The sequence below is a fragment of the Neoarius graeffei genome, chromosome 1 (assembly GCF_027579695.1).
Source record: "Neoarius graeffei isolate fNeoGra1 chromosome 1, fNeoGra1.pri, whole genome shotgun sequence".
NCBI classification, from domain to species: Eukaryota; Metazoa; Chordata; class Actinopteri; order Siluriformes; family Ariidae; genus Neoarius; species Neoarius graeffei.
This window is the reverse complement of record NC_083569.1, coordinates 114663695-114681037: the sequence shown is the minus strand read 5'-3', so window position 1 is coordinate 114681037 and position 17343 is coordinate 114663695. Positions and strand designations below refer to the sequence as shown.

The 17343-nt window shown below is 44.3% G+C and overlaps 1 protein-coding gene and 1 pseudogene across 1 annotated transcript in view; both read right to left on the bottom strand.

Annotated features, from left to right (window-relative positions):
* The window catches only part of LOC132882146 (obscurin-like), a 181504-nt gene that overhangs the window by 28122 nt on the left and 136039 nt on the right, over positions 1 to 17343 (bottom strand). The window contains exons 11-12 of the mRNA XM_060915420.1: positions 12431 to 12703; positions 11972 to 12307 (exon numbers count right to left, since the gene is read on the bottom strand). Of these exons, the coding sequence (XP_060771403.1) occupies positions 11972 to 12307; positions 12431 to 12703 (609 nt within the window). The remainder of the gene's footprint in view (positions 1 to 11971; positions 12308 to 12430; positions 12704 to 17343) is intronic.
* Positions 7476 to 7589, bottom strand: LOC132897942 (U2 spliceosomal RNA; annotated as a pseudogene).

The window sequence follows — 17343 nt, the reverse complement described above, 5'->3', positions numbered from 1 at the left end:
TCTCTCTCCCTCTCCTCCTGTGTCTCATCCTCGCCCCGTTCCCCCACCGCAGAGGCGGGGGCCGGCCCCAGCCGGCCCACCGCACCTGTGGTGCCCTCCTGTTTCTCCCTTCTGTGTCTGTCTCTCCCCCCCCCCCCAGGTGAGTGAGCCCCAGAGCACCAGTGCAGAGAGGAAGCCCGGGCCGGTTTGCTGGTGCTGCAGGGAGCCGGGCCATCCCCAACAGCAGTGCTCGGTAATGGAGGTGGGCGCAGTGGTTTGGATCCCCGATGCGCCAGGAGCCGCCCTCGATCGGGCCGGAGCGTATCGCATACCGGTGAGTATCCAAGGGGATACACATCAGGCGTTGGTGGATTCTGGTTGTAATCAGACCTCAATCCACCAAAACCTGGTGCAAGACGAGGCACTGGGGAGAGCACAATTGGTGAAGGTGTTGTGTGTGCACGGGGATGTTCACAACTACCCTTTAGTGTCGGTCCACATTTTTTTTCGAGGGGAAAAATTTATAGTGAAGGCGGCGGTTAATCCTCACCTTACCCACTCGATAATTTTGGGGACGGATTGGCCGGGATTTGGGGAATTAATGAGTCACCTAGTGAAGAGTGGGTCCTGCCGTAGTTTAATAACGGGAGGTCCCGGTGTCGTGTTGGCGGGAGCAGCTGTCACAGAGCCGTCTACATCATCTCCGTGTCAGAGTGAGGAGCTGCCAGCTCCTCCTCTCTCTATTGGGGAATCCCTCGCGGATTTTCTATTAGAGCAGCCGCGAGACGAGACTCTGCGGCATGCATTTGACCAAGCGAGAGTAATCGATGGTCAAATGCTCCAGCCAAACGCCACCCCGTCCTTCCCCTACTTTGCAATTATGAAGGATAGATTATACCGAGTGATGCAGGACACTCAGACTAAAAGAGCAAGTCATGCAGCTTTTGATTCCGAAGAGACACCGGGAATTCGTATTCCAGGCGGCTCACTTTAATCCCATGGCTGGACACTTAGGGCAGGATAAAACACTAGCCCGAATAATGGCCCGGTTCTATTGGCCAGGGATTCGCGGCGATGTCCATAGGTAGTGTACGACATGCCGCGAATGCCAGTTAGAAAATCCAGTGGCCATTCCAAAAGCACCTTTGCGCCCTCTCCCATTAATCGAGACCCCGTTCAAAAGAATTGGGATGGATCTTGTCGGTCAACACGAGGGTACCGCTTTATATTAGTTCTGGTGGACTATGCAACGTGATACCCGGAAGCAGTGCCTCTTCGCAATATCTCAGCACACAGTATTGTGGAGGTGCTCTTCCGCGTTATCTCCCGAGTGGGAATCCCGAAAGAGATTCTGACTGTCCAAGGCACCTCGTTTATGTCAAGTACACTAAATGAACTGTATAGGTTGTTGGGTATTAAGCCGATCCGCACCAGCGTGTATCACCCACAAATGGACGGTTTAGTTGAACGGTTCAATTGCACCCTCTAGAATATAAGTAAAAAATTCATAAGTGAGGATGCATATAATTGGGATAAGTGGCTTGAACCCTTGTTGTTTTCAGTGTGAGAGGTCCCCCAAGCCTCCACGGGGTTCTCCCCATTTGAATTGTTATACGGGCGTAAGCCGTGCGGCATTCTAGATGTGCTGCGGGACAATTGGGAGGAGTGATCTTCACCAAGTAAAAATGAAATCCAATACATTATTGACCTGCATGCAAAACTCCACACACTCACCCACCTAACCCAGGAGAATTTGCGGCAGGCCCAAGAACGACAAACCCGCCTGTACGACAAGGGTACGCGTCTCAGGGAGTTCACACAGGGAGATAAAGTACTCATACTGTTGCCCACATTGAGCTCCAAATTAGTTGCCAAGTGGCAAGGACCCTTTGAGGTCACACGGCGAGTTGGGAATGTTGACTATGAGGTGAGGTGAACGGACAGGGGTGGGGCGTTACAGGTTTACCACCTCAATCTGCTCAAACTCTGGAATGAGGAGGTCCCCGTGGCATTGGTGTCGGTGGTTCCGGAGAAGGCGGAGCAGGGGCCGGAGGTTCAAAAAGGAGCATTGGCATCACGTACCTCTCCGGTCCCCTGTGGAGACCACCTCTCCCCGACCCAACTTGCAGAGGTTGCCCAGTTGCAGACCGAGTTTTCGGACGTATTCTCGCCCCTGCCTGGCCGCACCAACCTCATAGAGCACCACATTGAGATGCCCCCGGGGGTGGTAGTGCGTAGCCGCCCTTACAGGCTACCCAAACACAAGAAAAAGGTGGTTCGGGAAGAACTCGAGGCCATGCTCGAAATGGGCATCGTCGAGGAGTCCCACAGTGACTGCAGCAGCCCATTGGTCTTGGTACCCAAGGCCGATGGGTTGGTCTGGTTCTGTGTAGACTATAGGAAAGTCAACGCGGTGTCTAAATTCGACGCGTACCGAATGCCTCATATTGATGAGTTACTCGATCAACTAGGCACAGCTCGCTTTTACTCAACACTGGATTTAACAAAGGGTTATTGGCAGATCCCCTTGACTCCATTATCCCGAGAAAACATGGCCTTTTCCACACCGTTCGGCTTACACCAGTTTGTCACACTTCCTTTTGGGCTGTTTGGGGCGCCCGCTATGTTTCAGCGGCTGATGGATAGGGTCCTCCGCCCCCACGCCACCTATGTGGCAGCCTACCTCGATGATATCATTATCTATTATTAATGACTAATAATATTATATTATTAATGACTGGCCGAGGCACCTCCAACATCTGAGGGCCGTCCTTAGGTCGCTGAGGCGAGCGGGTCTCACAGCCAACCCCAGGGATGAGAATGAAAAATATTTAAAAAGTCTGAAAAAACCAGGGCGGGGCCCATGGCCCAGGGGGGTGGGGCCCAGGGGTTCCAGGGACTAATGATTTTTGGCTATTTTATTTATTCATGTATTTATTTATTTTCTTTATTATTAGACAGGGAGATTATTATTAGACAGGGAGATTATTAGACAGGGAGATTATTATTAGACAGGGAGATTATTAGACAGGGATATTATTATTAGACAGGGAGATTATTATTAGACAGGGAGATTATTAGACAGGGAGATTATTAGACAGGGAGATTATTATTAGACAGGGAGATTATTAGACAGGGAGATCATTATTAGACAAGGATATTATTAAACAGGGAGATTATTATTAGACACGGAGATTATTATTAGACAGGGAGATTATTATTAGATGGAGATTCTTTTGTGTAATCTGAGCTGAAGTGGGTTTTACGCTTTGGTTTTTTGGGGCGCACGCATGCTCTCTCTGCCATGCCGATCCTGTAGGCTGCGCTGACTCAGCTGAAAACTCCGGTCCTCGAGAAAAGAGATAAAAGCCCACCCACACTGAAAGCTGATTGGCTTATTTTGCTGAGTAACCCAATCAGGATGCTCTTTGTCTGGCATGCACTACATGAACAAGCACACAGTCTCCCTCGCGTGCGCACATTCTAAGATGCGTGATGCAGACCTTAATTTCGTGCGCGCACTCTCAAAAACGATCATTTTGGTCTGAAAAAGTCGGAAATCCGCCGATCGGCGGAAAATTCTCATCCCTGCAAACCGAAGAAGTGTGCGATTGGGCAGGTGGAAATACGGTATCTGGGCTTCCACTTGGGCAGCGGGCAGGTGCGTCTCCAAATTAACAAGACAGCGGCAATTGTGGCCTGCCCGAGGCCCAAGACCAAAAAGGGGGTGAGACCGTTCCTGGGGCTGGCTGGCTATTATCGTAGGTTTATACCTAACTATTCGGACGTCACCAGCCCGCTGACTGATCTGACTAAAAAGGGGGCACCAGATCCGGTCCAGTGGACAGAGCAATGCCAGCGGGCTTTTTCTGAGGTAAAGGCTGCACTGTGTGGGGGGCCACTTTTACACTCCCCTGACTTTTCTCTCCCCTTTATGTTACAGACGGATGTGTCGGACAGAGGGCTGGGGGCTGTTTTGTCCCAGGAGGTGGAGGGGGAGGACCGCCCAGTGTTGTATGTCAGTAGGAAGCTGTCGGTGCGTGAGGGGCGCTACAGCACCATTGAAAAGGAGTGCCTAGTGATCAAGTGGGTGGTCCTCACCCTCCATTACTACCTGCTGGGATGCCCTTTCACCCTCTGTTCAGACCACGCGCCCCTCCAGTGGCTCCACCGCATGAAGGATGCCAACGCACGGATCACCCGTTGGTATCTGGCACTCCAACCCTTCAACTTCAAGGTGATCCACAGGCCGGGGGCGCAGATGGCCGTGGCGGACTTCCTCTCCCGTCGGGGGGGGAGTCGGCTGGAGGCCGGACAGCCGCCCGGCCTGAGTCGGGCGGTGGGGGTATGTGGCAGTGGGGGCATGGCCAAGCATCGGTATTTGACCGGAGGGCGGAGTCGGGGTAGGTAAGTGGCAGGATCACTGCACCTGAGGTTGATTAATGTGTTTGTGTGTCTTCCCCAGTGACCGTGCCCTATTTAAGGAAGAGAGCGAGAGCAGAGAGGGCTCTCTCCCCAACCAGACGACGGGAGTGTGTGTGTGTGTATAGTTAAGGCTGAAAAGCTAAAATAAATGGGTTTTGTGAACTCAGTTCTGGCCTGCCGTCCCTCTGTGCTCCACCCACCCATCCGAACGGCTACAATATAGTATCATCTGGAAGCATTACAAATATAATGTGGTAATTAAATAATGAAACCATTTTATGTTTTTGGGCAGTATTTTTATTCCAAGTGTGTTTTTAATTAAATGAACAAACGTTCACACGAAAGAATGAGCAAATAATGAGCTAAATAATTTAGTCAATGTGTTCCCCATGCTCACTCATTTCACTGTTACCCCCTGATCATGCAGTCAGGATTATTTCAACTGTTATCCACAGTGCTGAGTGGGCAATGATCTCCTTTATAAGTGCACACAGAGAGAGAGAGAGAGAGAGAGAGAGAGGTTTTGATCTGTGTGTAGTGTGTACCTAAGGAAGTTGTACTGACCTCCTTATATATAAATTGACCTCCTAATCTGTCTATAAATAAATAAATAAATAAATAAATCATCTCATTATCTCTAGCCACTTTATCCTGTTCTACAGGGTCGCAGACAAGCTGGAGCCTATCCCAGCTGACTATGGGCGAAAGGCGTGGTACACCCTGGACAAGTCGCCAGGTCATCACAGGGCTGACACATAGACACAGACAACCATTCACACTCACACCTACGGTCAATTTAGAGTCACCAGTTAACCTAACCTGCATGTCTTTGGGGGAAACCGGAGCAAACCCACGCGGACACGGGGAGAACATGCAAACTAAATTAGTGAATCACTCGCCTAATGGAGTTACATTTGATTAAAATGTGGCGATATCAATGTGACATTATGATATCCATATATAATTCCATAACATATTGAAATATACATCACATTATCTCTAGCCGCTTTATCCTTCTACAGGGTCGCAGGCAAGCTGGAGCCTATCCCAGCTGACTACGGGCGAAAGGCGGGGTACACCCTGGACAAGTCGCCAGGTCATCACAGGGCTGACACATAGACACAGACAACCATTCACACTCACACCTACGGTCAATTTAGAGTCACCAGTTAACCTAACCTGCATGTCTTTGGGGGAAACCGGAGCAAACCCACGCGGACACGGGGAGAACATGCAAACTAAATTAGTGAATCACTCGCCTAATGGAGTTACATTTGATTAAAATGTGGCGATATCAATGTGACATTATGATATCCATATATAATTCCATAACATATTGAAATATACAGTATTCATAAAGTTTTGCTTATTTATTTAATAATTAACTGGATGTACTTGCACCAGAAAAATAATTAAAAGAAAAATAATTTAACACAGGCAGCAGATTCAACACCAATTTCCCCTGTTGACTGTGAGCGTCCCTCTACAGTGCATGCGCAGTCGGTGTATTCGGCTGTGAGAGAGTCGCTCTTTGTTTTGAACGAGTAGTCTGGGTCTCTCATAAATTTCGAGCAACTAAAGGACTACTTAGGCAACGATGTTGTTCGGGAAAGCCACATTAGCTTGACGATGGCTCTTAAAAGGTAATTTAAAGGTGGAGTATGAGATTTTTTTCAGGAGTATTTTTTACCATATTGCTTGAAAAGCTCCTCACACCCATGTTGCAAGCAGTACAATAGAAGGTTTGACCCAAAAATGAAATATTTTAATCCAGTCTACAGTGTAAAATAAAGGAAAAACGCCATCCAATCATATCAAGGTACCACCTCAAAATGATTGGATACTGACACGTCAATCAGACTGAAGCCCGAGCAGCCCGTCCCTTCTGTGTGTGTGTGAGAGAGAGAGAGAGCAGTGTCACACAGAGCGCAGGATTCTCTCAGTGCGCTTCCTCCAAACAACGGGGATTTACACGAAAACGGAAGGAGATATTCACAAAATTATTTGACACTGAGTGCCACAAGGATCTCCTGAACAAACTGGTGTAATGTTTTTGTCTGTAGTGTAAAAAATGAGGTCACTAGAGCGAGTTAAAAACGAGTGACTTTTCTGCCAAGTTTATAATGGCAGTCTATGGGGCTGGGCGGCTGTGCTCTCCTCACTTTCAGGCTTCTCATTCAAAAACTGCAAGTCCTATCGTGTAGGTAGACACATTGTGTGAATCAGGACAAGCGTGGCTACTACTTTTGAGAAAATTATGTGTGTGGAGTGAAAATTGGGGCTAAAAACACAGTTTAAATGAGAAAGTTTGAGCTATTTTTCCAAGCTCTCTACACTCTGCTCTAAGGGGGAGGAGGGTTGGAGATGCGCGGGGGGGGGGCATGGCGAGGGCGGGCGTGTTTCTTTTCAAAATATGGCTTGCAGGAACCGTTATTCCAAAATCTCATACCCCACCTTTAAGAGACTTTCGGGAAACCCACCCCTGTTCATTCTAAATAATATATTCATATTCAGTTACATCTCTAGTGTTGACCTGCTCTGGCTTTCTGGATTTTATAATAAAACCCTCCAGCCCATAGATCCTCAATCATCTCCTTCATTCTCTTTATTTCAGGGAAAATAAACCAATGACAAAATGAGGAGCAGAGACGGCACAAAAATACAGCACATGGCTCTTGTCATCAAACTCAACCAGCATTCAGAAGAAGAAGAAGAAGACGATGAAGAAACCTTTATTTGCCACATGCATGTTCAAGCACCGTGAAATTCATCTTCTGCATTTAACCCATCTGAAGCAGTGAACACATGCACACACACCCAGAGCAGTGGGCAGCCATACTACAGCACCCGGGGAGCAGCTAGGGGTTGGGTTAGGTACCTTGCTCAAGGGCACTTCAGTCCATGGCTGCCCCATGTTTACCTTACCATATGTCTTTGAACTGTGGGGCAACCGGAGCACCCTCAGGAACCCCATGCAGACACGGGGAGAACATGCAAACTCCACACAGAAAGGCCCCCCATCGGCCACTGGGCTCGAACCCAGAACCTTCTTGTTGTGAGGCGACAGTGCTAAACACTACACCACCGTGCTGCCCAAAAACTTGCTCATTTAGAGAACATATCAGATATTAAACTGATAAGAACAAATACTACACTTGATCTTAGCCAAAAGGCTGAGAAGTGAAGGGTTCTTTAACTGCCTTATACATATTAATAAATGTTGAATTAATCTCATCTGACATTCACACCACCATAATGTCCTCTATTTAATGGTGCTGACTGCAAAGTGATCTGAAATGTTCAGTTTTTTTCCATGCATGGCATTTTCCTACATCTCACAAGAACAATATCATGCTGACAAGATGTGATCATTTTGATGTTCCGAGGGTCACTTTTCTCTGTAATGGGACCATTTTCCTCCCTCTTAAGGTATACGATACGGCCCTACAGAAACAGGAAACAGCTGAATGTGGGGAGCTTTAACTAATTACCATAACTATGGAACTGCGTCACACCAGGATGATGACGCGCAGAAAACATTGTGACTCTGCATCAACCTCGGAGAGTTCTGAGTCACAGGGATGTAATTTGTGGTTGACCTTCATGAATAGATCCATAAAAAAAAGACAAATATATATTTTCTCTGTTACTGCTTTTGTGTTATCATTTCTTTCTCTATAAGATCAAAACATTAGGTGTATGGAGCACTTGCATGTGACGTCACAGCCGATCCAGATTGTGACAGACGCCATCTTGTCGGTCAAATGCCATATTTCTGCCTTCTACTTCTGGTTCTACTTCTGCTTTTACTTCTACCTTTTCTTCTGGAAAACCCTACTATATACAATTCTACTATAATGGCTGCGGCTACAAGCTTTCCCTACCTGTGCACGTTTGTTATGTTTTTTGTGTGTATTTTTGCGTGTTGTTTGTCTGTACCGGACTTCAATATCCACTACAACCGTATGGACTTACTGGACATTGGTTTCCAGCAGAAAATGACGGTTTGTAGCGATTTCCATCGCATGCACAACATTCTGGACAAGATAGCGAGACCAGCGGGGTCTCCGTGGATTGTTATCGGAAGCAAAGCAAAGGAGGCGGCGCCGGGAGTGGAAACAAAAGTGAGGCTGCAGAGCCGGCCTGTTGACTAAGCTCAGAAAACAGCCACTCAAACCTACACTGCTAAGCCTCTATCTCTCCAACGCCAGATCCATGGTAAACAAGACGGACGATTTGGAATTACAGCTGGAATTACCTTATTCTATTCTATAATCGGCTGGTCAGTGCTATACTCAATACTTAAGTGACTTACCCATCCAATGAGGATTGTTATTTTCTTGTTTACAAGATGCCACATCTGAGTTGCTGACAAATCCTGAATTTCTGTAAAGATAACTGTCCAGAGATTTATAAGCACACAGTGCTTCACCACTGAACAGCGAGGGAAAGTTGATGAGGTAATTATACACGTCCGGGTATTCCGCTGGCAGTTCAATATCCACTGACACGGTCGTGAAAACTCTGTCCGGTAAGCCATAAGGGTCACTAATCTGTAGATCGTTTATTTTAGACATATATCTAGTTATCTGTTCATTAGAAAAATGAGCCGTGTAGTCCGTCGGTTGAAATTGATCCATTCTGTACACGAGTGCAGCAGTATTCAGCGGTGTTTTTTACCAACAAGATGGCGGCTGTGTACTTTCCGGTCATGTGACTGCAAGATCTCTATAACTCCATAGACGCTACCGTGGAGTCGAGCTCATGGGTTCTAAGGCTAAGATAGCGAAACGCTAGCTAGAATGATTTAGTTATCTGTCCAGAAAAATGACACGTCATCTAACCTTGCTCTATCTTGCAGTCACACTCACTAGGCAGGCTTTCCTTTTCATTTACACTGGCTTTTAGCTGGCAGGAGAGCCGAGTCCATCATGTTTGCCCACACTGACTTGTTTTGGTTAAAAGTAGGCAGGGCTCTACATTAACTTTTGAAACCACTTGTCCTGTCGGGCAAGTTGAAAGGAAATTTACTTGTCCGAATGTGAAGTTGACTTGTCTGAAGAAATATTTGAGAAAAAAAAACCAAACTATTTGTAACCCAACAATCTTTATTGCATTTGTTGCATTTGCATCACACCGCTTGTGGCTTGTACTCTTGCCATGAGACACTAGAATGTCTCGCCTATATGAAGCTGTACCTTTAAACATGCTGCTCGAGACATCAGCATAAGTAGGATGCGATATGCACAGAACATTGCATTCCATCTCCGGTGTCTTGGACCCATTCAAATTCATCCTTCCAAGAATTGAGAAATTTCCGCTCTCTCTTGCTCTCATAGTTCTGCTGTGATTGTTTCCTCTTCTTTTCAGCACCAGATGCTTCGGATTCACTAGACTTCTTTGTGAAGCTGAACTTCAGGAGGGACATTTTCTAAATGTCTAAATTTTTATCATGAACACCATCAACAACAATTCAAAGATTTGGAAATTACCACATACTCAACGTAAATATACAGTTGAATAATGATCCCACCAACAGAAATGTCAACAAATCCATGTGTATGACATGATTAAAACCAATCATAAATGACTGTTTACTTTTCAGCTCAAATACACGAAGCGGTATTGGCCAGTTTCGCAAGTGGAATATTCAGTCCCCCCAGGATTTCGCGGGCCTTTTTTGTGATTGTTGTGGGCTAAAATGTCTGATGTTTTGGGGGGTTTTCCAAAAAATTGCAATGAAAGTTGCGGTGTTTTTTCAGTTTTTGTTGCGATTACATTGCGGGAGGAAGTGAAAGTTGTGAAAAATTGTTGCGATTTTCTCTTTTTGTGATTAAAATTGAGTGATATGTTAAATATTAAGTTATTACTGAAAAACTATTGATTAAAAAAACAAAGACACTGAGAAATGGTCCTATAAACAAATTTACCAATATAAAAGATTACCAGGACTACAAAAATGCAGAAAAAATAGGCTTTACTTATCCAAATGCACCTGTTGGTTCAAAAGTTAAAGTGCATAGAACCTCACAGCACAACATGAAGTTACCTTAAAATATAATATAATTGCCTCAGCTTTCATGCAAGAAAAAAAAAACTATTAATACGAGTACTGTGTGCAGGCAGTCTCTCCTGAAGACTAAATTAAACAATAATTATAAACTATTAAAATAAATGGCTCAGGTTTCATAGAAGAAAAAAAAACAATTTGAACAGGATCTCACAGTATGATACTGAAGCTGCCTAAACAATGGAAAATTAAATACCATTTTGGTAAAAATGTTGGCATCCATTAATTTCTTGTCTCATCTCATTATCTCTAGCTGCTTTATCCTGTTCTACAGGGTTGCAGGCAAGCTGGAGCCTATCCCAGCTGACTACGGGCGAAAGGCAGGGTACACCCTGGACAAGTCGCCAGGTCATCACAGGGCTGACACATAGACACAGACAACCATTCACACTCACATTCACACCTCCGGTCAATTTAGAGTCGCCAGTTAACCTAACCTGCATGTCTTTGGACTGTGGGGGAAACCGGAGCACCCGGAGGAAACCCATGCGGACACGGGGAGAACATGCAAACTCCACACAGAAAGGCCCTCGTTGGCCATGGGGCTGTGAGGTGACAGCGCTAACCACTACACCACCGTGCCACCCGCTTAATTTCTTGTATTAAGTAAAAAAATAAAGTGCACACAGTCCTTCACCGTAAACATAACACACTTTCAGTAACAGAATTTAAGCCTATATAAACACTGACTCGCACATGCTGCTTCTCTTGAACGTATACACAGAAGTAAGGCGGAAGGTAGTTTGTCGACGTCACCTCAAGACGACGCCAACGATTGGTCAAATTTGCAGGAAAGTTGTCGTGATTGGATAAAATTGCAACACCGCCCTGAATTCGCGGGGATTGGTTGAATTTGCATTGAAGTTGCAAATCACAACATCGCGAAATCCTGGAGGGTCTGAATATTGCGCATGCGCACATCGCTCTTTCCAAATAGAAACATCCGGCGATTCATCAAAACAATATGTCGAGTGAGATGCTTCGGAAATCATGTGAATAAACTGATAAATTTGATATCTAACCCGATTATCGGCGTATTTTGGCACTTGTCCGATCGGACAAGTAACAGACGATGAACTTGTCCGACATAAAGGATCACTTGTCCCGGACAAGCGGACAACTGTTAATGTCGAGCCCTGGCATTATCTTGCAGTTACACTCACTAGGCAGGCTTTCCTTTTCATTTCCACTGGATTTTAGCTGGCAGGAGAGCCGAGTCCGCCATGTTTGCCCACACTGACTTGTTTTGGTTAAAAGTAGGTCCAACACGCCCCACAGTGGTCATGTGATATTGTTGCACACTTGCTTCAGCGATCTCCGGAATCGTAAAATGTGGGACGTATTTTATCTCGGCAAAATATTTACACATAGGAGACACAGTGTGTGCAGCAACAAAGCATCTCAAAATTCCAACAGCAATAGAAATAGAACATTTTACCCAGAATTCAACTTTGCAGTCAGAAACTTTAACCCAAACCCATTGTTAATGTTCCTCACCAGTGATCCATAGAGGCTGTGGATTGCTGTACTGTGTGTGAAAGGCTGGTTCTCCTCTCTCTCCTCTGCACATATAAATTCCTGTGTGATTCAGAGCAGCAGGACTGAGAGTGTATTTGCCTCCAGATCCTCTGCTGCTGTCTGAGAGGAGCTCCACAGACACGTTATAGCCACGACTATTTGTTATTTGAGTTAATCCGGATCTGTAGGGAGCAGTTGTGTACCAGCTGAATGTCCAGTCTGTAGAGGAGCCTGTAACCTCACAGCTTAGAGTCACTGAGTCTCCTTCAGTCAGCCAGCTCTGTGGAGATATACTCAGTACTGCCCGTGGTCTCTCTGTTACACAGGAAACACAAAACTAGGGTTTATTTTCTGAGATTTATTTAATACACAGTAAGAAGTTTTTCATGTATGTCTAATTGTACATTTTCAAAAAAAAAAATCATCTTCCACACTCACCGGATACAGTCAGTGTAACAGCATCACTGAAGTGTGATGAGCGTGAGCCTCCTCTCTCTGCTCCTCTACAGGTGTAGTTACCTGTGTGGGTCACTTTAACACCACTGATTGTGTACACCTGTTCACTACTGACATGACTGTGTGAAGGATCTTTATACCAGCTGTACTGCCAGCTAGAGACACTTTCATCCTGTATGTCACATCTCAGAGTGACGGCGTCTCCACTGAACACCTGTTTATCAGGATTCATGGATGCCACTGGTTTAGGTCTTACTGTAGAAAAATGATAAAATATCAAAGCTATCATTATTAATTCATCATCATTCATATACAGTGGGTACGGAAAGTATTCAGACCCCTTTAAATTTTTCACTCTTTGTTTCATTGCAGCCATTTGCTAAAATCAAAAAAGTTCATTTTATTTCTCATTAATGTACACTCAGCACCCCATCTTGACAGAAAAAAAACAGAAATGTAGAAATTTTTGCAAATTTATTAAAAAAGAAAAACTGAAATATCACATGGTCATAAGTATTCAGACCCTTTGCTGTGACACTCATATTTAACTCACATGCTGTCCATTTCTTCTGATCCTCCTTGAGATGGTTCTACTCCTTCATTGGAGTCCAGCTGTGTTTAATTAAACTGATTGGACTTGATTAGGAAAGGCACACACCTGTCTATATAAGACCTTACAGCTCACAGTCCATGTCCGAGCAAATGAGAATCATGAGGTCGAAGGAACTGCCCAAGGAGCTCAGAGACAGAATTGTGGCAAGGCACAGATCTGGCCAAGGTTACAAAAGAATTTCTGCAGCACTCAAGGTTCCTAAGAGCACAGTGGCCTCCATAATCCTTAAATGGAAGAAGTTTGGGACGACCAGAACTCTTCCTAGACCTGGCCGTCCAGCCAAACTGAGCAATCGTGGGAGAAGAGCCTTGGTGAGAGAGGTAAAGAACCCAAAGATCACTGTGGCTGAGCTCCAGAGATGCAGTAGGGAGATGGGAGAAAGTTCCACAAAGTCAACCATCACTGCAGCCCTCCACCAGTCGGGCCTTTATGGCAGAGTGGCCCAACGGAAGCCTCTCCTCAGTGCAAGACATGTGAAAGCCCGCATAGAGTTTGCCAAAAAACACATGAAGGACTCCCAGACTATGAGAAATAAGATTCTCTGGTCTGATGAGATGAAGATTGAACTTTTTGGCATTAATTCTAAGCGGTATGGAGAAAACCAGGCACTGCTCATCACCTGCCCAATACAATCCCAACAGTGAAACATGGTGGTGGCAGCATCATGCTATGGGGGTGTTTTTCAGCTGCAGGGACAGGACGACTGGTTGCAATTGAAGGAAAGATGAATGCGGCCAAGTACAGAGATATCCTGGAAGAAGACCTCTTCCAGAGTGCTCAGGACCTCAGACTGAGCCGAAGGTTCACCTTCCAACAAGACAATGACCCTAAGCACACAGCTAAAATAACAAAGGAGTGGCTTTGGAACAACTCTGTGACCATTCTTGACTGGCCCAGCCAGAGCCCTGACCTAAACCCAATTGAGCATCTCTGGAGAGACCTGAAAATGGCTGTCCACCAACGTTCACCATCCAACCTGATGGAACTGGAGAGGATCTGCAAAGAAGAATGGCAGAGGATCCCCAAATCCAGGTGTGAAAAACTTGTTGCATCATTCCCAAGAAGACTCATGGCTGTACTAGCTCAAAAGGGTGCTTCTACTCAATACTGAGCAAAGGGTCTGAATACTTATGACCATGTGATATTTCAGTTTTTCTTTTTTAATAAATTTGCAAAAATTTCTACATTTCGGGTTTTTTCTATCAAGATGGGGTGATGAGTGTATATTAATGAGAAATAAAATGAACTTTTTTTGATTTTAGCAAATGGCTGCAATGAAACAAAGAGTGAAAAGTTTAAAGGGGTCTGAATACTTTCCGTACCCACTGTAAAAAGATTATTTCAGAACAGTGGAAATTATGTTTATCATTTAATTTACAAAGAAATATTTTTGAGAAACTAAAAAAAAAAAAATCTACATTTTTCAATGAATTTATGAACAGGCATCATCTGTTTCCAAACTGAACTGGATAATGTCGGCTGTAGTCTTTATGAACCATATACATTATGATTCATTCTTACACACTCGTGTTTCTGTCACTGGTAAAAGGAAGCAGAACAGGGCTGTGAAAAACAGCTATATCAGCAATAAGTGGTGATCGTGATGTGAGCAGTTCCATTTTGTGTGAATGTGATTAAAGTGATTTGTCAGCAGTTATGGTTTCTTACACAAACACTTTATTTTACAAAGCCCTGGTTACAGAGTCACAGAGTAACTACAAAAGACCAAATACACAGTCAGGAAAAGTTATAAATAATTCATAATTACACCAAGACGTTAGATGAGTGGAACTACACATCTGAGTTTAAGGGTGTTTTCACACCTGGTCCCCTTTAAAGGAATCAGACTCAGTCCTCTTTAAGTGGACCAAAAAGTGAACCAACAGAAAAAGAACTCAGTTCTTTTTGTGTTCACACTGTGAATTTATTACAAAGAGGACTGGGTTCTCTTTCTGGTCCACTTAAGCTTTGATGGGGCCTCAGTCCTCTTTCTGTTCACACCAGGTCCTCTAGAGCCCTCAGACCCCCAGTGCACGGAATTCTGGGTAATTTTCTCTTGAATCAAAATGTCTGCTGCCATGCTTGCCCTGCTGTATTCTTTGATCAAAATAGTGTGGATTAAGGAAAATAAATAAATAAATATATATATATATATAAAATATAGTTATATTATTGTGGCCGACTCGTCAGTCAGTAAGTTCAGAGAACTGTAAAGCGGCTGTGGTAAGTTCCAAAAGGAAGTTGAGTTTCCCTGCTACAGTCACGTGACCAACTACAGCAAACGAAGAAGGTTAAACTACAGTGAAAAAGGCGAAGTGAACCCGGTGCGCTTTTTGTTCACAATGCGCAGATTAGGCGAACCGTACTGTTGATTTTTAGCAAACCGTACTGAGACCACCTCCTGAGGTGGTCTCAGTTCGGTTCGCTTTAAAGGGGTCTGGGTACGGTTGGAGTGTTCACATATGCGCAAAAAATGCTGAGTCATCGATCTGAGTTCGGTTAGATGGCTGAAAGGGACCAAGTGTGAAAACACCCTAAGTGATATTTACAACTAAATAACAATAATTTGGAAGAATTTGCAAAAGTTGAAATGAAATATTCTGATTCAGATTACATCTTCAACCAGGTATAGGTGGACTATTTTTATTTAAACACATTAAAGGAACAGTCCACCGTACTTCCATAATGAAATATGCTCTTATCTGAATTGAGACGAGCTGCTCCGTACCTCTCCAAGCTTTGCGCAACCTCCCAGTCAGTCAGACGCAGTCAGATGCGCTGTCACTCCTGTTAGCAATGTAGCTAGGCTCAGTATGGCCAATGGTATTTTTTGGGGCTGTAGTTAGATGCGACCAAACTCTTCCATGTTTTTCCTGTTTACATAGGTTTATATGAACAGTGATATGAAACAAGTTCAGTTACACAAATTGAAACGTAGCGATTTTCTATGCTATGGAAAGTCCGCACTATAATGACAGGCATACTAACACCGTCTGCGCGCTTTGGCAGCGCATTGATATCTGAGCTCCGTATCAATGCACTGCCGAAGCGCGCAGAAGGTGTTAGTACGCCTGTCATTATAGTGCGGACTTTCCATAGCATAGAAAATCGCTACGTTTCAATTTGTGTAACTGAACTTGTTTCATATCACTGGTCATATAAACCTATGTAAACAGGAAAAACATGGAAGAGTTTGGTCGCATCTAACTACAGCCCCAAAAAATACCATTGGCCATACTGAGCCTAGCTACATTGCTAACAGGAGTGACAGCGCGTCTGACTGCGTCTGACTGACTGGGAGGTTGCACAAAGCTTGGAGAGGTACGGAGCAGCTCGTCTCAATTCAGATAAGAGCACATTTCATTATGGAAGTACGGTGGACTGTTCCTTTAAACTCATGTTTTCATTACAGTGAATTTGTGTTTAACTCTCATTATCTTTTGTATCATAGTTTATGAAAATTGCTTTATTCAACAAAATAAATGTGACTTTACAACACTTGATGGAGGTCAGATGTTTAGTTAGAAACATCATATTATAATGTTATATAACCAACCCCAAATCAAGTTCAGAAATCGAAAATGCAAATAAAAAAACAAATCAGTGATTTCTAAATTTACTTTGACTTGTAATTCATTGCAAAGAGAATGAACCCAAGATATTTCATGTTTTGTTGGTTAACTTCATTTCATTTGTTAATATACATCCATCCATTCCTGTGTTTCAGGCCTGCAACACATTCCAAAAAAAGTTGGGATGAGGCAATTTAGGGCTAGTAACGAGGGAAAACAATTCAATAATGATGTGATTTGAAACAAGTGATGTCAACAGGTGATTGTAATCATGATTTGGGACAAAACTAGTATCCACGAAAGGGTTTTCTTTGAGGAGCAAAGATGGGCTGAGGATCTCCAGTTTGTCAAGAAATGTGTGAGAAAATGACTGAAATGTTTCAAAACAATGTTTCTCAAAGAAAGACAGAAAGGGATTTTGATATTTCACCCTCTATGTTGCATATCATCATTAAATGAGTCAATGAATCTGGAGGAATTTTGGTGCATAAAGGGTAAGGGCTCAAGCCTAATCTGAACACCCGCGATCTCCGATCCCTCAGACAGCACTGCATCAAGAACTGCCATTCATCTGTCACTGATAGAACCACATGGGCTCAGGATTACTTTGGCCAACCTTTGTAAAGCTACAATACAGAGTTACATTCACAAATACCAGTTACAATTTCACTGTGCAAAAAGGAAGCCTTAGATTAACTGTGTCCAGAAGA